Genomic DNA, 20,578 nt, shown 5'->3' with positions numbered 1-20,578 from the left:
AGCCCAGATTGTTACTGCCGTGCTAGCTGACTTGGTGGGTGTGGGGCGGCAGTGGGGCCCAAGGTCCTCCGCTTCTCAGGGGGTCTCCGCCTTAAGCTTTTCTGAATTCTGGGCCAAGTACATATTTAGCTGGCTTCTTCTGCAGGTTACCCATGACATCAGAGTTGGAGGTGTTAGTAGACACATGCGTTCCAGTTCACCCTCATGTTTCCTTGTTGTGGTTCACATGTAGCTTTTTTCCCCTGGCTGACTTAGAGTGAGTTCACTCAACCCTAGATGCAGAATCAACAACTGCTCCACAAACTCCCATAATTGCATAGAATTTGTCTCCTATTGATTCTGCTTTTCTCAATGAACCACATACTAAAGACATGTCAGGGGGGATATGCGAACAGTGTGAGGTTCTTATGCCAAAGGCGATTCAGTTTTAATGGGAGAAACATACTTAGTTTTTTTTGTATCAAGATTCATGAATTTTATTCCAAAGAGTTTCTAAGATGCTCCCTTAAAGACTACTTAACTAAAACAATATCATTTTTATTGTTTTATTTTTTAAAGTTATATATATATTTATATGTAGACAGTTTGGCAGGTCCAGGTAATTGCCTGGATATGGATAACATTTTGATGAATATCCTTCAAATCTTTGTTCAGTGCATATATATATATATATATATAATGTATGTGTGTGTGCGTGCTAAGTTGCTTTAGTCCTGTCTTTCTCTTTGTGACCCGATAGACTGTAGCCCTCCAGGTTCCTCTGTTCGTGGGATTCTCCGGGCAAGGATACTGGAGTGGGTTGCTGTGCCCGCCTCCAGGGGATCTTCCCAATCCAGGGATTGAACCTGTGTCTCTTATGTCTCCTGTATTGGTAGATGGGTTCTTTACCACGAGCGCCACCTGGGAAGCCCAGTCTGTGCCTCATTTCTGCAAATCCACATGGCCAAATTTCTGCATGGTTAAGCTTCTTGTGTGTATTCTAAGAAGGAAGGCATGAGCAGGGAGGTCACATCATTTAAAATATGCACAGACTTCATTTTATAAAACAGCAAGGTGGTTCTAAACTTTTCTAGACATCTTCTGGGGATGCAACATTATCAACTAATTTTTTGGAGTCCTTCTTATATCCGCCTGCCTCTAGAATGAACCTGAATTGATTGATCCATCTTCTGAAGTGAAGCTTGGAAAGAATTTTCTCCAGTTTCCCGATTTCCTTTTCTCATCACAGACAGAGTTTACCGGTAGACCCTCTGTAGCCCACAGTATGCTGAAATGAAGTAGAATTTCAGTCCCAGACCGGCTGAATCAGGATTTGCATTTTACTGTGATTTTCATACACATTAGAGCCTGAGAAGCACTGATGGAGGCTGGGACAGAGCCCTCATTCAACCCTGTACTACAGCGGTGAGGAGACCAGAGTGTGTACCCGATGATCCCCTTCAACCCTTCTCACTTCACCCGAGCCCTGCCTGCACAGGATGTCAGCCACTAAAGATAGGAGCGTGTAGGAACCATGAGGACACAGGGACCTCTGCAAGCCGCTCAGCAGGGTGAAAAAGGGTGGAGCAGGAAAGGGAGGAAAGCAAGTTCCTGGACTCCCAAACCACAGTTTGTCTAGGTGCTACTTTCCCCCGTTTTTAGCACATAGATTTGTGAAGAGGCAACCTTCTGATGACCTCTTTTCCTTTTGCATTTTGCCCCGTATTAAACGGTCACCATCTGAAGCTTTTCTCCGTGAATTAGAAACCTGAAGTTGTCAGGGACTGAATGTGCCCGTTTTCCAACGGTTCCTGGCAGTTCCCCGCTTTTATGGTGTAGTCATGGTGAAACCTGAGTCATCTGAAGATGGTGAGAGTGCCAAGGAGTCGGGGAAGGAGTTGCAGCCAAGCCAGGACCCAGGAGCTGGGGCTCAGGAACTGCGGGCCACCCTGGGCCACTGGCCTTCCTTGGGGACAGGAGAGCCGCCCTAACCCTGTGTTTAAACAAATTGCTCCAAGCTTCACGGTGCTAATGAATACCTTCTGTAGCCGAAGTGTTCAGCGGCAGCCCAGAGTATGAAGCATCTCCCCACACGGTTGCTTCTTAGGGTTTCAGGGAGTAGCACCTCACTCTCACACGTGCCAGAATTTTCTTCCCATTTAGTTTATTTTTTTAAAACCGAGAAACCCACATTTTCCTGGAGAAGCGAACTATATACATGACATTTTGTTTCAAGGGGGAAAAAAAGTTTTCTCCCGGGCTTATTGATTCATACACATTCAACGGCTACCAGCAAATACACGCCTGTTTGGTGTGTGTTTGCCGTTTTCTCTGAGATTCTGACTCACAGTCTGGAGGACAATGACTGATTTTTTCCCACCTCCCAGAGCGGCCGTGCATTTTTCTCTGCACAAGGAGGGGCCTGTTTACGACCCCCGGGCATCGCCGGCGGAGCGCTCGTGTAAACAGCCCGCGGAGCCGGGTGGCCGGGGGGGGGCGGAGCGGGGCGGCCGCGCCAGGTCGGGCGGGCCGCGCGCCTCCCGCCTCCCGCCCGGGTCTGCGGTGTCGGCCGGGGCGCCGCCGAGCGCCGCGGTGATGCGGCGGGAGGGGTGGAGCCGCCGCGCCCCGGCTCGGTTTGGAGTCCTCGCTCGGCCGGCGGGCGCGCCCAGCGCTCTCTGCTGAGCCGGGAGTCTGGGCGAAGCCGGGAGGCGGTGGGAGGCCACACCCCGCGCGGGCCCGCGTATTTCCTCGGGAGCCCGCGGCCGCCGCGCAGACAGCGCCGAGATGCGGGGCCCCAGGCTCGTGACCGCCGCCCGCCTTTTCTGCGTGTGGAGCGCGGCGCTGGCCGCCGTCCCCGGGTAGGAGCGCGGGGCGCGCGGGGCGGGCGGGGAGCGGGGGTCCCCAGCCGGACCTCGGCCTGGAGATTTGAGCCTGCGTCGCTTCAGCTCGGTCCTCCCGGGGACAGTTAACTTTCTCCATCCACGAGGTTGTTTAAGCGTCTCCGGCCAGGACTGCTTTCTGAAGACTTTATTTTTAGTCCACGCTCCCTCTGAGTTTGTTTCGACTTTTTGCACCCTCCCCCCACCCCCAAGTAATGTGCCTTCTTTTAAAGACATGTATGCATATTTTTTCTAAACGAGATGTCTCAACTTTAGCAATGATAAGGTGTGGCCGAGGTGGTTAAGTATGGGTTCAGGTGCAGACTTCGTAGGAAGATAACCAGTGAGACGCTTAAGTAATGGAATGCACTTCCTTCCCCCTCAGAGGGGTTTGCGCTGTAGCCCTAATCCCTGGTCTGGGCAGAGAAAGTGCTCTTTTAGCAACTTTTTGTAGTCTGCTCCACCTGGAAATGTCACCGCCGACAGATAGTTTAATTTCAGATGGCATATTTTAATCAGTGATGTTGATTAGATGATGTTTTCTTGGGTAGATGCCCAAACATAAAGGTTTGAATAAGAAACAAGCAAAATTCATGTGTGTATGTATGTGTGTCTGTGTGTGTGTGTGCGCGTGCGTGTTCGCGCGCGCCTGTGTGTTTAAGCCAAGAAAAAAAAAATTACCCTGGGATGATGTCTTCTATAAAGAAGTTTAGAGGCTTGTACTTTGCCAATAACTTCTGCATGTCTTAGTGTAAGCTATCCTGTGCTATTTGTGGTTTATAAAATGGAAATAAAATGGAAATACTAACACAGGCCATCTTCTAGCAGTGAATGCATTACTGCATTAAAATTGATTTATGGGAATGTACAACATGATAAATATAACTAACACTGCTGTATGTTATAAATGAACGTTATGAAGAGAGTAAATCCTTAGAGTTCTGATCACAAGGAAAAAATATATTTTTCTGTTTCTTTAATTTCATTACTATGTGAGATGATGAATGTTCTCTAAATTTATTGTGATAATCATCTCATAATGTGTGTAAGCTAAATCGTTATCTGTACACCTTAAACTTTTACAATGCTGTATGTCGGTTTTATCTCAATAAAACAGGACAAAAATTGATTTAGGGGGATGATTATTTTTTCAACAGCCTTTCAATGCAGTTGCTAAATGGAGCAGTGGGGCCACATTAATTGAAGCAGTTACAGTTGACATTGTATAGGGAATCTGTCTCACCATCTATGAAATTTGAGGATCTCAAAAGAATGAAGATGTAAGGATAAGAAGCTTCATTTTTCTCTTGTTGTTGGGAACTGTTTAGGCCCAGGTTTCTGGTGACAGTCCCTGGGATCATCCGGCCGGGAGGAAATGTGACCATTGGGGTGGAGCTTCTGGAACACAGTCCCTCACAGGTCACCGTGAAGGCGGAGCTGACGAAGATGGTGGCGAACCGCTCCGTCTCTGTCCTGGAGGCAGAAGGAATCTTTGAAAAAGGTAAGAGACACAGCAGAGTCTCACCCTTCTGCGGTAATAACTGTCGTTCAGTTGCTCGGTGATGTCTGACTCTTTGCGACCCCATGGACTGCAGCACACTGTCTGCCCTTCGCTATCTCCCAGAGTTCAAACTTATGTCCCATTGAGCTGTTGATGCCATCCAACCATCTCATCCTCTGTCATCCCCTTCTCCTCCTGCCTTCAATCTTTCCGAGCATCAGGGTCTTTTCCACTGAGTTGGCTCTTTGCATCAGGTGGTCAAAGTATTGGAGCTTCAGCTTCAGCAGCAGTCCTTCCAGTGAGTGTCAGGGTTGATTTCCTTTAGGATTGACTGGTTTGATCTCCTTGCTGTCAGAGGGACTCTCAAGAGTCTTCTCCAGCACCATAGTTTAAAAGCATCAATTCTTTGGCATTCGGCATTCTTTATGGCCCAAATCTCACATCTGTACATCCGCATTAATAATTGGAGTGTGCAAGAAATATCAATAACCTCAAATACGCAGATGACACCACCCTTATGGCAGAAAGTGAAGAGGAACTAAAAAGCCTCTTGATGAAAGTGAAAGAAGAGAGTGAAAAAGTTGGCTTAAAGCTTAACATTCAGAAAACTAAGATGATGGCATCTGGTCCCATCACCTCATGGGAAATAGAAGGGGGGACAGTGGAAACAGTGTCAGGCTTTATTTTTTTGGGCTCCAAAGTCACTGCAGATGGTGACTGCAGCCATGAAATTAAAAAACGCTTACTTCTTGGAAGGAAAGTTATGACCAACCTAGATAGCATATTAAAAAGCAGAGACATTACTTTGCCAACAAAGGTCCGTCTGGTCAAGGCTACGGTTTTTTCAGTGGTCATGTGTGGGTGTGAGAGTTGGACTGTGGAGAAAGCTGAGTGCCGAAGAATTGATGCTTTTGAAGTGTGGTGTTGGAGAAGACTCTTGAGGGTCCCTTGAACTGCAAGGAGATCCAACCAGTCCATCCTAAAGGAGATCAGTCCTGGGTGTTGATTGGAAGGACTGATGCTGAGGCTGAAACTCCAATACTTTGGCCACCTCATGTGAAGAGTTGGCTCGTTGGAAAAGACCCTGATGCTGGGAATGATTGGGAGCCGGAGGAGAAGGGGATGACAGAGAATGAGATGGCTGGATGGCATCACCGACTTGATGGACATGAGTTTGAATAAACTCCAAGAGTTTGTGATGGACAGGGAGGCCTGGCGTGCTGCGATTCATGAGGTCGCAAAGAGTTGGACACAACTGAGCGACTGAACTGAACTGACTGAATAAAGCCATATGCTAGATAGGGTCATGAAGAAGCCCCACATTTTCAGTGGCTTAAACAATACACTTTTGTTTTTTACTTATGTGGAGTCCAAAGTGATGTTCCTGGGATGCTCTTCTAGGGGGAGGTCCTGAGGCCCAGGTTCCTTCCTCTTTGTGGCTCTGTCCTTTTCAGTATGTGGCTTCGAAGTCTGTAGGGCAAGAATGTGCATTTCTTCCTGTGGGAGGTTCTTGTGGGCCAGGCCTGGACATGGCTCATATTACCCCTCCTCTCATGACCACGCTGAGCTTCACAGGAGTCTGGGAGTGTAGGACAGTGTGTGCCCAGAAGAGGGAATGGGCATAGTTAAAAGTCTGACACAAGACCATATTTGCATATGGTTTATATAAACTGTGTGTAACCATCTGTCTTTATTGGGTGCAGAGGATTTTACTAAGTAGGCCCATGGGAAGTAAAAGAAGAACTGTAGTTAAAATCTAGTTTTATAGACTATGTTTTAGTTTTTTAAGTGACAAGAAAAAAAGAAAAATAATGTAAAAGTGGAAGCCATTTGTAAAAGAACCCACATCTCTTATTTTAAATCTGGGTTCTAACTAGGCCCAGGATTAAATTGGGTCAATGAATATCTTCTTTTTCAATACTAAGGGCAAAATAGTTTTGAGGGGTAAAGAGTTAAATATATAAACTCTTTTTTTTCACAATGAAACCAACACTTAATTTTTTCTAATTGAAAGAGTAATATATACTCAGTGCTGGTAACCTGGAAAACACTAAGTAAAGAAAATAAACCCAAATCACCTGTAATCCTACCACCCACCTATAAACACTGTTAACTAGAAGCATGATTACAGGTTTAGTCGTAGGCCAGAAACTGAGGCATAAATTCCTATAATGTTGAGAGTTATCTTTTAAGAGAATAATTTAAGGGCACAGAATGAAGGGTGGATGAGATTCCACAGTAGCTCATTATATACATGTTTACCCTTTACCAGCATAGAGAAATTAATACCATCATGAAATAAGATAAAATCACAGTTTATTTTCATTTGAGATTCTTTCTGCACTGGGAAGTTGACTGACTGGGAAGGTATATTTGGAGCTGGAAGAGGTGACGCGTGCAGGGGCCAGGCCACTTTGTGTTTTGTATAGGAAAGACAGGAAAGTGGGAGGCTTTGTCCTTGGAGAAGAAATGTTAGTGCCTAAGGTCCGAGATTGAGTCTTAGTACTAGCTGTGTGATCTTAGGCCGGTTACTTATGTGCTCTGAGCCTCAGTGTCCTCATGTATAAAATGGGGATAGTGTAAAGTTAAAATCAGCATCTAGTACCTTTTAGACACTCAATATACAACAGCTGTGCATATTGTGAGTAGAAATACTATTGAAGAAGAAGATGCCGGAAGCATCGTTTACTATTTACATGGGGGCCAACCTCTACTTTCATTATTGAACTATTTATTCTGAAAATGGATGAAATCTTGGCCTTAGGATAATGGCTAAAGGAAATACTGAAATACCAAGTCACAGCAGACAACACAGGGCTAAAGAGGGGCGGACAGCACTATCCTGGGAGCTTAATGGATCTTTGAAAAAGAAAGAAAATGCACTACTTTCAGGGGCTGTTTCATTGAAAATACCATTGCAAGCATGCTCCCTGTTTCAAAGGAGAATGTTAACTTTGTTATCAGGGGTTGTGAGTCATTGCTCTCAGAACAGATGCTTCCTGTAAGGTTAGGACTTAAGGATCAAGACATTTCTCCCTCTCTGTCTTCACATCCTTTGTTTTATCTGATTTCTCCAGTTGTAACAATATGTAGATCAAGAAGGACTTTTTTAAATTAATGGGGCCTGGATCTTCCTAGGATTCATTTTATTTCTTGCCATCTAAACACAAGCAATTAAATACATTTTAGGTCTGATTATTTCATCATTTTCTCATGGGGGCCTCCAAGAGGTTACTGCCAAGAAAAGACAGCTTCCCTGGTGGCTCAGATGGTAAAGAATCTGCCTAAAATGTGGGAGACCCAGGTTTGATCCCTGAGTCGGAAAGATCCCCTGGAGAAGGGAATGGCTACCCTCTCCAGCATTCTTGTCTGGAGAATCCCACAGACAGTGGAGCCTGGCGGTCTGCAGTCTCCCTGGGGCCCCAAAGAGCTGGACACGACCGAGTGACTAACACTTTCACTTTCACCTTCTAGCAGAGGTGGGTTAGGAGGGGACTATTTCTGAGTGGCTGTTTCTAGCAGCTGGGCTGTTCTTGGAAATTCCTTGGGTAGGGCAGTGTTTCACCATAACCAGAATGCATTTGAATTGCAGCATATACCTTAATGGGCTTCCCAGGTGGCGCTAGTGGTAAAGAACCTGCCTGCCCTTGCGGGAGATGTAAAGAGACTCAGGTTTGATCCCTGGGTTGGGAACATCCCCTGGAGGAGGAGGACGTGACAACCCACTCCAGTGTTCTTGCCTGGAGAATCCCATGGACAGAGGAGCCTGGCGGGCTACAGTCCTTCGGGTCACAGAGTCGGACACAACTTAGTGACTAGGCTTAGCACAGACCTTAATAAAATCAGAAAAGTATGGCTTGTTCTTAAGGAAAAACTCATTTATTTGTTTGGTATATATGGGGAGAATTTTGTTTACATTTCCATCCTTGAGGCCAGTAGCCTGGACTGCATTACAGTTAGTTTATTCATTTGTAAATATATCAATTCTATATTTATAGGGGGTCAATTATTTTTATGTATTTACTTTTTGATTAACAATAGCCCTTGAGAAAAATGTGTTTCTAATAAACTGTGAGGAGTTCTCTCTAAGAGTACAGACATGGAAGTGTACTTGTTATTAGAACCACCACCATCATCATCACCACCATCATTATCATCATTTCTGTGGTGAATAGTATAAAACAACTAGTTGAATAAATAGAATTGATAAAATTTAGTGGGAAGTAGTTACTAGAGAAGAGAAGATGGAGCAGCTATGGAGATTTGAAATCAAATCAGGCTATCTGTTGGTTGGAGAGTGAGTCGGTCCCCTTATTTCTTACCTTTTGGTCTTTTACCTCTTCCTTTATTGTGTGTTGTTGCCCGGGAGTTCCACACCAAATCAAGAAAAAAAATGTTAAGAACATTTGAATTCACAGGTAATAAGAACCAACTCTTAAAGCATGTGAAGTAATTGAATTATTTTTGATGTCCTTAAAACCATAATTTCTGTTTTATTTCCCATTCTCTTTTTACAGTCTGACATGTTTATTTGTAAACTTTCATTGTTTTTCCTGAAAGAGATTTACCTCAAATAATGAAGAATATACCCTTTTCCTCCACTAATGAATTGTCACTGGTTTCACATACCCCTGATAAAAAATTAAAAAAAAAAAAGTAGGAAATCTCCATACTCTTTTCCATTAGTGGCTGCTCCAGTTTACATTCCCACCAGCAGTGTAGGAGAGCTCTGTTTTCTCCACACCATCTCCAGCATTTATTGTCTGTAGACTTTTTGATAGCACAGGGAACTCTGCTCAATATTCTGTAATAACCTAAATGGGAAAAGAATTTGGAAAAGAATAGATACCTGTATATGTGTAACCAATCACTTTGCTATGCACCTGAAACTAACACAACATTGTTTATCAATGATACTTCAGTATAAAATAAAATTAAAAATAAATTAATAAAATTTCTTTTCTGTCCCTCTTCCCCCCAAAAAAGAGAAAAGAAAAGAAAAAAAACCCTACTAAACAGAAAATCTTGACTGTTAACTTGAGTGCTCAGGAGGGTATCTCCTGGCCTGGAGGCCCTGCTTATTTAATTTTGACACCAAGCTTGCCTCCATCCTCCCACGGAAGGGTTCGGGTGAGATGGACTCTGTGTATGTCTGTATCCTTTAATAACTTGCCTTTTCTTCTTGCCCTAAAATCTTGGAGAGTTAACGGGATGTTTATCTCCTATTTTTTAAGGATGAAACATTCTTGTCTTCTCCCATCGACTGTGGATTTTTTTGTTTTTTATCTCGATCCACTGGGATGAGAAATCAGTATTTTAAAATTTGAGATGTTGGTTGAAGAACTCAAAAACTCATTCAGTTCGGTTTGGATGGCTTTCTGGTGGAAACAAAGCTCCGGAGCATACATTTCATGGCTTGTTGATAAAAATCAGTGCCACGGTTTTCATGAGCATAGATGAATTAGTGTGCTATGTGGGCAGGTCTCCTCGGGAAGGTTTTCACAGGCAATGTGCCAGGGGAGCTCAGTGTGAACTTGTAGCGACATGAGAATTATTTTTAAAGGGTGTGGGTTCTTCATTCACATGTCTTTGGTATTGTGTGTAATGTGTATAGATAGGTGGGGCCTGAGGAGAGAGGACCAGAGTGTGCTCACAATGAGCTTGATTTCTGCAGCCAGGCTACCTGATGCCCTCCCATCGGTGACTGTGTGTCTGTGGGCTGTCGCTTCTCACTGGGCTTCGGTTTTATCGTCTGAAGCGCAGTGGTTTCTGCTTTGTACAATTACCCAGTTATTGTGAGGATGAAATGAGGTAACATGTTTAGAGCACTTAAACACAGAAGACCTATTCAGGGAGGTGGTACCTACTGTTATTGGAAGATGATGGCAGCAATCATGTCAGAGGCAATTCTTGGTCACATGTTGGGATGATCTTGAACTGGGAACTCTATAAAAGATACTCACACGGAGAAGGAAATGGCAACCCACTCCAGTGTTCTTGCCTGGAGAATCCCAGGGATGGGGGAGCCTGGTGGGCTCCCGTCTATGGGGTCAACAGAGTTGGACACGACTGAAGCGACTTAGCAGCAGCAGGAGGGGGTGGGAAGGGATGTAACATATTAAGTACTGAGTTTCCTTATAGTGTGGAGATTAATGCACAATCTTAACTTCAATAACCCAAGGAGGAAGGCACTATTATCTTCACTTTAGAGATGAGACTGAGGCTGAGAGAGAATAATTTTCCTGGATTAACACAGTAAATGGTATATACCGCCTGAATGTGAAGTTGGTTCTGATGGTTCTGTTGGTTCTGAATTTGAAGGTTTTCCACTGCCTGGAAGAACATGGAATATTTTTTGGTTGCTCTGCTTTGGAATATTGATGCAATGTGGTATCGGTCTTCTGTGAAAAGCATTTTTTCTCGTTTGCTTGTGGTAATTCAAAGTTGGATCTCATGAAATCTAATCTGGATCTAAGAGTTGCAAGCTGCAGTGCCAGCTCTCCTCCTGATTTAGTCTGAGCTTCGTAGAATTTGGGGGAGATGAGCCAAGTCAATCGCCTAGTTCATGGCTGAGGAGATTGAGGGGTGGTGTGTAGTGACTTGCCCAAGGTGAAATGCCTGTTGGTGGCAGAAACTGGAAACAGATCATAGGCCCCCAGATTTACAATCCAGTGCTTCTTCCATTATACTCTAGGAAACTCTCCTGACATATGGGGAACTGTGTGTGATTTAGGATATATTTGCAGATGTTGCTTTATCTGATACAAACAAAATATGGCTAACTAAGGAGTTGAAAAATGCTTACCTGCATCTTTGCGCTAGTTTCCTATTTCAGCTGAAGGTGGAGTTGCTCTTTATGGACTAATGGTTCTGCGTGGGTTGGGGGCCAGGCTAGTTTTAGAAATTCTATTGCTGTGATTCTCAAAATGTGAGTCATACTTATTCAAAATGCAGATTCATGGTCATCCTCTCAAGACATGGGTAATGTCTGGGAATCTAAACTTTATTTTGAGCAACCACCACAAGTGAGTTTCAGCTGTGCTAAAATGAGAACAACTGCACTTCAGTTAAAAGGATTCTCATGGATTGTTACCAGCCAAGTACTGGAAAGCCTGAGAGTGAGAGGCAAGCCTTCGCAAGTCTGTGATGATTCAAGGCAGCTGAAGGCCCCGCCCAGATTTCCCTGTTTGCCTTTCAGGCGGCCGCCAGCCCTAAACCTTGGTGTTAATTTAATGCAATGGAGAAACATGTCTTGGCATTTGATTATGAATCAGTGATGGAGTGAAGTTGAAAGTGAACAGACTGATTCTTTAAACTCCAAGTTAAACACGTTCTGCTCTTCTTCTGACACAGAATGAGTCATTGAGGGCTTGTGGTGGAAACAGAAATCAGATCCTGTAAGAATTTGGGCGGGGTTGCTGTTTGATCCATTATGCCTTAAGAAGACTTTACAATGTTGGAACTCCTTGTTTTCCTATTAACATTTCCCCCTGCTAATTTATTATTTATTGCGTGGGAGACCTGGGTTCGATCTCTGGCTTTGGAAGATCCCCTGGAGAAGGAAATGGTAACCCACCCCAATATTCTTGCATGGAGAATTCCATGGACAGAGGAGCCTGACAGGCTACAGTCCATGGGGTCGCAAAGAGTTGGACACGACTGAGTGACACGGATTATTTGCTGTGTGTGAAACGTGAATGAATGGGGTGGGCAGGGCAGAAGGAAGGAAGTTTCAGAGGTGGCAGAAGGAAAAGTGTAATATTAAAAGTGCAGAGGCTGAATTTTGATTTCTTATTTGTTTAGAAAGTTCAGTGTGGTTGGTGAGTAGTGCTTCTTGTGTGTGACCCTCTGCCTGGTTCTGTTACATTTTACGTGCAGCACTGTACAGATGTCCATTCATGAGCATTCCACCTCTGCTGATATATTTGGCATTTTGTGGCAGTTACTTCGCAGATGAGAGAAGGGAAGGGTGTGCCAGAGGAAAGTGCCCAGGGCTGGGAGTGGCAGGACTGAGGAGACAGAGCTTTGTGTGTATATGTTTTCTGAGAAGATGTTACTCTCTGCTTTAGGTGAGTGTGGGGGAACACCCTGGCGGAGAGGCCTAGCAGATAGTTTTGAAATTGTAACCGGGGAGAGAGTTGAAGGCATTGTTTTCACAGAGGCAGACAATATTCCAAGTGTTGGTGGGAAGGCGTGGCATGCCCAAGAGATAATGCTTATGGAAAGAACAAGGCCGATGACTGGAGCTTGGGAGGTGGAAGAGAAGTCAATCAAACAGCTGCACAGTGAGCAGCCAAGAACAGGGATGGGTTGGAGATGCTGAGATGTCTCAGATGCCAAGGGAAGAAGTACCGAGAAGGAAGTTTTTTATTAACTTCCTTTTATTAACTGTGAAGTGTCTTAGAAGGTCAGAGAAGAAAAGGACCGAGAAAAGGGCATTGGTGAGCCTCCAGTGAATGAATGCTTTTAAGTTGACTGTTGGGAGCAAAAGCAAGTTTTTAGTAATAAATGGGCGGTGGGGAAATATAATCAGAAAATGTAGAATCCACTCTTCTTTTAAAAAAGTTTTTGCAGTAGCCTCCTTGATCGTCACCCCCCCCCCCCCAGCTCCCTGCCGCCCCCACTGATGGCTCTATGGGGCTTCCCAGGGGGCCCAGTGGTAAAGAATTCAACTGCCAATGCAGGAGACTCGGGTTTGATCCCTGGGTTGGAAAGATCCCTTGGAGTAGAAAGTGGCAACCCGCTCCAGTGTTCTTGCCTGGAAATTCCCTTGAACAGAGGAACCTGGTGGGCTACAGTCCAAGGGGGCCACAGAGTCGGACATGACTGAGTGTATGCATGCACCCACACATATCGCTCTATAGTCTGTCCTCAATCCAGTGGCCAGGAAGCAGGCCAGAGTTTGTCACCACCCCCCATCTCAGTATTAGCATACATCCAGCCTCCCCATGGCCTGCAAACCCTACACGATGTGTCTGATCTCATTTCACACACCCCCCACCTCACTCTGCAGCCTCTTAGGCGGTCATGCAGGTCCTGCAACACAGCACGAGTGCGGCCACCTCAGGGCCTCACAGTTACTCATCTCTGTCCCTGCGATGCACTCGCTAGATGTCTTCATGACTCAGCTGCTCCAGGTTTTGATTCAGATATCACCTTTGCAGTACACCACTGCAAAGACCAAATATCACTCTGCGGAAGTTTGATGGTTGAAAGAGAGGTGGATTGTCTCTTTAAAAACACAGTAGAGGGGCTTCCCTGGTGGTCTAGTGGTTAAGAATCCACCTTGCAAACGGAAGAGACACTGGTTTGATTCCTGGTCTGGGAAGATCCCACATGAAAAGTGAAAGTGAAAATTGCACAGTGGTGTCCAACTCTTTGTGATCCCACGGGACTGTAGCCTGCCCAGCTCCTCTGTCCATGGAATTCTCCAGGCAGCAGTACTGGAGTGGGTTGCCATTTCCTTCTCCAGGGAATCTTCCTGACCGGGGAATCGAACCCAGGTCTCCTGCATTGCAGGCAGATTCTTTACCAACTGACCACTAGGGAAACCCTAGTGCAAGCGAGTCTTGTGCCACAGCTGCTGAGGCCTTCGAGCCCTGGAGTCCACGCTCTGCAACAGGAGAACCCCTCGCAGCACAGCTAGAGGCAACCTGCACTCAGCCTCAGAGACCTAGCCCAGCCCGAAATAAATACATAGACATTAAAAAGACACACCACAGTACTGAGGTAAAGGCCAGGGGTAGATAATTTAGGATAAGAAGTGGGGTCATGCTTAGGAGCATGGGTAAGTGGATTATAGTTAAAAGGGTACTTTTTCCTTTGATATAAGAAAGAAACGGAAGAGAGAAATGTTTTGAAGTATCAGCTTGAGATGAATAAAACTGAAATATGGTTTTAGAAAACCTTGCCATAGTTACCTCTACACTGTGCAGATCTGTTATCTCTTTGTAGAAAGTGGGGATAAATGTTAGAAGTCGTGGCTCCCTGAGGAGAGAAACACAGAACTGGGGGTTTTCCCTGGTGCTGCCCTAACCTGGGTCCCTGCTGGACTGTGGGCTAGTGGGATGCAGGAAGGGCGGATACTAGTACTGGCATCAGGGGAGGGTGCACAGAACAGAGAAGAGAGGGGAGCTGTCTGTGTGGAAGGATGCCTCCCTTGGGGCTTCCCAGGTGACGCTAGAGGTAAAGAACCCACCTGCCAATGCAGGAGACATGGGTTTAGTCCTTGGGTAGGGAAGATCCCCTGGAGGAGGGCATGGCAACCCCACCCCAGTATTCTTGCCTGGAGAATCCCATGCACAAGGGAGCCTGGCAGGCTACAGTTCATAGGGTCACAAAGAGTTGGACACGACTAAAGCGACTTAGCACACACACATGCCTCGTTTGAAGCTTGAGGGGATGGGGTAGAGGCATTTTGTTATCACTGTGGTTGTAAGTGGGAGAAGAAGTGAACTTGTGGCTCCTCACATCCTGGTCTGGGCTGCGAGGACCTCATACCAAAGGTGCAGTGATAGAACTGGAAGAGAGGAAGTTATAGTGGGTCCTAGGCCTGTTGTGTCTCTTCTGTCCTCATTCCCCTTAGGAGAATCCATGAGTTGACTCGCTTCCTTTGCAAGAGTGGAATCCAAGAAACTGATCAAAAAGGATTTGGCGGAGGTGGAGGAGTAGGGAGCTGGTGGGCAGGTCTGTGGGTCTTTGGTTCTGAAGAAATAATTCATGAATTAAAATCTGAAAACCAGAGAGGTAAAGTGCTTGGAAACAAACAAGGAGGGACGTGTGTTAAGAGTGCTTGGTAGCTTCTTTCGGACAAATTTAGGAGTTTACATTTATGCAAATGTAACTGGCAGAAATGATTTACTATTATAAATTTAATTTTTGCTGAAATAATGTTTTAAACCTCCTCAGGAATATAGTTAGTGAGTGAAGTGAAGTCGCTCAGTCGTGTCCGACTCTTTGCGACCCCATGGACTGTAGCCCGCCAGGCTCCTCTGTCCTTGGGATTCTCCAGGCAAGAATACTGGAGTGGGTTGCCATATCCTTCTCCAATAGTTAAGACGGGGCATTTACTATTTTGCGAACTCCATTCATTCATTAGGCATCAAATTGTAAACAACACAAAATTGGTGGCTTAATGTTTGGTGACTGCACAAAGGTCCTGTTCTCTCATGCTCCCCACAGGGAAGCAAAGCAGGTCACGGGCCAACTCAAGTTGGTGATAGAGGCCACTTATGTTGTTTTCAAATAAAGTGTGGGTTTGCTGAAGTAGAGACTAGGTGGATTAGCTGTGTCTGCCATGCAAGGGATCTGGGAATGTGGTGTGAATGTTGCAAATGAGCCTGGTGGTTTGAAGATGGATGCTCGTCTGAAGGGCTACATAGGGACTTGATCCGAAAACACATGGATAAGAGAAACTATGGAAGAATGGGTGTGTCAAGATATTAACTTGAGAGTGCAGTAAGCTACAGAGGCGTGACAGGGAGGGAGTATGAGGCTTTTTGGACTGATATTTTAGAAGAACTAGCTGGGTCTGTCCTATGCAGTTTGGGAGACACAGTGGGTTCGAATGGGGACTCCTTAGACACATTGCATTTTCCTCTTGTGGCTCAGTTGGTAAAGAATCTGCCTGCAATGTGGGAGACCTGGGTTCGATGCCAGGGTTAGGAAGATCCCCTGGAGAAGCAAAAGGCTACCCACTCCTGTATTCTGGCCTAGAGAATTCTATGGACTATATAGTCCATGAGGTTGCAAAGAGTTGGACACGACTGAGTGACTTGCACTTTTTCACTAGACACATTGGAACTGGGCCCTTACACTGCTTCTTACTACCTGTTTGGCCTTGGGAAGGTCATTCATCTCATCTAGTCTCAGCATCTTCATCTGCATAGAGGCAACAGTAATAGTGCCTACCTCACACTCTGTTGTGAGGATTAAAGGACACGATGCTTTAGAGTCGCCCTGTCCATTTTGGTAGCCACTAGACACGTGTGGTTTTTGAGCTTGCAGTGTGACTCGTGCATATAAAGATGAGCTGTGAGTATAAAATACACACTGGATTTTGAATACTTTTAGTGCCAAAAAGTGTATCAAAACTAAAAAATTTGGGAATGGTGGGATAATAATTATTTCAATAATTTTGTGGGAATATAAATTGTTAACAGCCACTATGGAAGACAGTATGGAGATTCCTTAAAAAGCTAGGAATAAAACCACCATAAGACCCAGCAATACTACTCCTAGGCATATACTCTGAGGAAACCGAAATTGAAAAAAACACGTGTATCCCATTGTTCATTGCAGCACTATTTGCAATAGTTAGAACATAGAAGCAACCTAGATGTCCACCAACAGTTGAATGAATAAAGAAGTTATTGTACATATACACAATGGAATATTACTCAGCCAGAAAAAGGAATGCATTTGAATCAGTTCTGATGAGGTGGATGAGCCTAGAACCTATTATACAGAGTGAAGTGAGTCAGAAAGAGAAAGAGAAATACCGTATTCTAATGCACATATACTGAATCTAGAAAAATGATACTGAAGAATTTATTTACAGGGCAGCAGTGGAGAAACAGACATAGAGAATAGACTTATAGACATGGGGAGAGGGGAGGAGAGGGTGAGATGTATGGAAAGAGTAACATGGAAACTTATATTACCATATATGAAATAGATAGCCAACTGGAATTTGCTGTATGGCTCAGGAAACTCAAACAGGGGTCTTTGTATCAACCTAGAGGGGTGGGATGGGGAGGGAGATGGGAGGGAGCTTCAAGAGGGAGGGGATATGTGTATACCTATGGCTGATTCATGTTGAGGTTTGACAGAAAACAGCAAAATTCTGTAAAGAAATTATGCTTCAGTAAAAAAATGAATTAAAAAGGAAAAAAACCTCATTTAAAAAATAAGGATTACACATTTATTGGCAATATTTTGGTTACATGGGCCTTCCCGTTAGCTCACATGATAAAGAATCTGCCCACACTGTGGGAGACCTGGGTTTGGTCCCTGAGTCAGGAAGATCCATCACAGAAGGGAATGGCTACCCACTCCAGTATTCTTTCCTGGAGAATCCCATGGACAGAGGAGCCTGGTGGGCTGCAGTCCATGGGTTGCAAAGAGTTGAACATGACTGAGTGAATAAAATGTTATTAAAATTAGTTTCACCCTATTCTTTTTCCTTTTTCTGGTTTATTTTAAAAATTTTTATTCTTTTCCCTTTTTTGTGGTGTATTGCTTTAGGACATTCACCACGGTGCCTGGCACAGAGTAAACACTTGGGAATGTCAGCTATCTTGTACTGAGCATCTCCCAGCACACATTCTGCCCTGGTGCCTCCCTTGTGAGCACAAGCCTGTGGCATGAGGCCAGGTGTGTCTATATTTTATTTTATCTTATTTTTTTTAAATTGCCATTGTCTCTGTTGATGGCTCTTTGATTCTGACTGGAGTGGGCCTTCAGCCTTACTCCTCACCCTTTGAGGAAGGAGAATATGTATCCTCCTAAAAAGAACACCATACTATAGGAGTCAGTAAACTTTTTTCTGTAAAGGGCCGGATGGTCAGCACAGTAGGTTTTGCTGGCCTGTGGTCTTGGTTGCAGTTACTCGGCCATTGTAGTGGCAAGCAGCCATAGACGGTGTGAAAGGAGCGTGCTCGTGTGCCAACAGAAATTTATCTGTGGACCCTGAGTTTGGAGTTCGTGTAATTTCCATGTGTCACAAAACATTCTTCTTTTTTAAAATTTTTTCCCAGCTATTTAAAATGCAAACTATTTTTAGTTCATGAACTGTACAAAAACAGGCATGGGCCAGACTTGGCCTGTGGGCTATAGATTGCTGACCTTGACATGATGAATGGCTTGTATATTTAGCAGCCCAGAGCTTGGCTTAATTGGTTTTTCGTTTGTATAGAACCTAACAATTAGTATATATTGTACCATTTTATTTATTTTATTTTTAGTGGGCTTTCATTTGACCTATTTTACACTCCATCAGTCTAAATGGAACAAAACATTGTATATGAAACTCTTAGTAAGAAATTGGTAGAGCTTCCGTGGTGGCTTAGTGGTAAAGAATCCACCTGCCGATGCAGGACACACAGGTTCGATCCCTGATCCAGGAAGATCCCACATGCTTCGGAGCAGCTAAGCCTGTGTGCCACAACTAGAGAGTAGGCCCCCGCGCCACAACTGGAGAGTCGGCCCCCGCGCCACAGCTGGAGAGCCGGCCCCCGCGCCACAGCTGGAGAGCCGGCCCCCGCGCCATAGCTGGAGAGTCGGCCCCCGCGCCACAGCTGGAGGGTCGGCCCCCGCGCCACAGCTGGAGGGTCGGCCCCCGCGCCCCCGCGCCACAGCTGGAGAGCAGGCCCCCGCGCCACAGCTGGAGAGTCGGCCCCCGCGCCCCCGCGCCACAGCTGGAGAGCAGGCCCCCGCGCCACAGCTGGAGAGCAGGCCCCCGCGCCACAGCTGGAGAGTCGGCCCCCGCGCCACAGCTGGAGAGTCGGCCCCCGCGCCACAGCTGGAGAGTAGGCCCCCGCGCCACAGCTGGAGAGTCGGCCCCCGCGCCACAGCTGGAGAGTGGGCCCCCGCGCCACAGCTGGAGAGTAGGCCCCCGCGCCACAGCTGGAGAGTAGGCCCCCGCGCCACAGCTGCCACAGCTGGAGAGTCAGGGCCCCGCGCCACAGCTGGAGAGCAGGCCCCCGCGCCCACAGCTGGAGAGTCGGCCCCGCGCGCCACAGCTGGAGAGTCGGCCCCCCCCGCCCGCCACAGCTGGAGAGTAGGCCCCCGCGCCACAGCTGGAGAGTCGGCCCCCGCGCCACAGCTGGAGAGTGGGCCCCCGCGCCACAGCTGGAGAGTCGGCCCCCGCGCCACAGCTGGCGAGTGGGCCCCCGCGCCACAGCTGGAGAGTCGGCCCCCGCGCCACAGCTGGAGAGTCGGCCCCCGCGCCACAGCTGGAGAGTCGGCCCCCGCGCCACAGCTGGCGAGTGGGCCCCCGCGCCACAGCTGGAGAGTCGGCCCCCCGCGCCACAGCTGGAGAGTCGGCCCCCCCGCGCCACAGCTGGAGAGTCGGCCCCCGCGCCACAGCTGGAGAGTAGGCCCCCGCGCCACAGCTGGAGAGTAGGCCCCCGCGCCACAGCTGGAGAGTCGGCCCCCTCGCCACAACTAGAGAAAAGCCTGCGGTAGCAGCAAAGCCCCAGTGTAGCCAATAAATAAATAAATAACTAAAACCATAAAATTCTTTAAAAAGAAAAGAAATTTGTAAGCAAGGAGAGGCAGGAGAGAAAAAAAATTAAAGAAGTATGTAAGGGACCACAGGACATATTTTTGTTTTGTTTTGCTTGAAGTACTTCTGTTTTCTGTCTAGAATGAGTTAGGTCACTGAAGAGTTCCTTGGCTTAAAAATGACATTAAATCATGAAGCAGGATCACATTTTTAAGGTTTTGCCTTCCATACATTTGTGGTGGAAACCCCATTTACCACTTTGTCCATTTGTGATCAAAGAAAATGCTGAATAATGAGGGTATTGATGAGAGAATATTTAATAACTTGGTAAAGAGGTCAAACTTTTTAGCTGAAAAGGTGATTTCCTGAAGTTCTTTCTTGTGTATTACTGAACAGCAGAGAACTGTCAAAAGTAATTCACCAGTTAACACTAAGTCAGGCACATACATGGTAGAAAACCATTTTTTTCCCGTAGAGAATATTTCCGGACCGGGTTGGATTTCCAATTACACACTTTCCTTCCTTCAGCGATTTTCTGCAGAGCTGTTTGGTGAGCACAGATGTCAGAAGAGGCAGCTTATGGCATAATGGAGTGTGTTTAAAAAGTTAAGGAAAGGTTAGTTTTTGAGTATGCTTATTACACGATTTAAAAATAGCTTTGACTCTATTTGTAAATCAAATGACGGCCAGCTCTCAGGACTGTGCCAAGTGTGAAGCTTTAAAACAAGGTTTCTTTTGAGTGGTTTTGGTGGCTCTGGGAAGGCCAAAGCACTGGAGGATGTCAAGATCGACTTTCTGTGGTGGTAACACAAAAATGATCTGAGTTTTACAGAGTTATCTGTGATAACATTGATAAGGGCTTCACAGAACAGAATGTATGTTTAGTCAGTGATTAAGAGTGATATACAGCTTTTTGGGAGGTAGTTACTGTTTCCTGTGTCTGAGTCTCAGCAAAAGGCCCCAGCAAAAGGGAGAAAAAAATGCTCACAACAA

At 45.9% G+C, this 20,578-nt stretch overlaps 1 protein-coding gene across 1 annotated transcript in view; it reads left to right on the top strand.

Moving 5' to 3' along the window:
* Positions 1-2,494: 2,494 nt before the first annotated feature.
* The window catches only part of CD109 (CD109 molecule), a 137,505-nt gene continuing 119,421 nt past the window's right edge, over positions 2,495-20,578 (top strand). The window contains exons 1-2 of the mRNA XM_070480792.1: positions 2,495-2,837; positions 4,187-4,359. Of these exons, the coding sequence (XP_070336893.1) occupies positions 2,764-2,837; positions 4,187-4,359 (247 nt within the window). The 5' untranslated portion in view covers positions 2,495-2,763. The remainder of the gene's footprint in view (positions 2,838-4,186; positions 4,360-20,578) is intronic.

This window comes from Odocoileus virginianus, chromosome 19 (genome assembly GCF_023699985.2).
Source record: "Odocoileus virginianus isolate 20LAN1187 ecotype Illinois chromosome 19, Ovbor_1.2, whole genome shotgun sequence".
Lineage (NCBI taxonomy): Eukaryota > Metazoa > Chordata > Mammalia > Artiodactyla > Cervidae > Odocoileus > Odocoileus virginianus.
The sequence above is the reverse complement of the archived record's forward strand: the minus strand, read 5'-3'. Positions and strand labels throughout refer to the sequence as shown.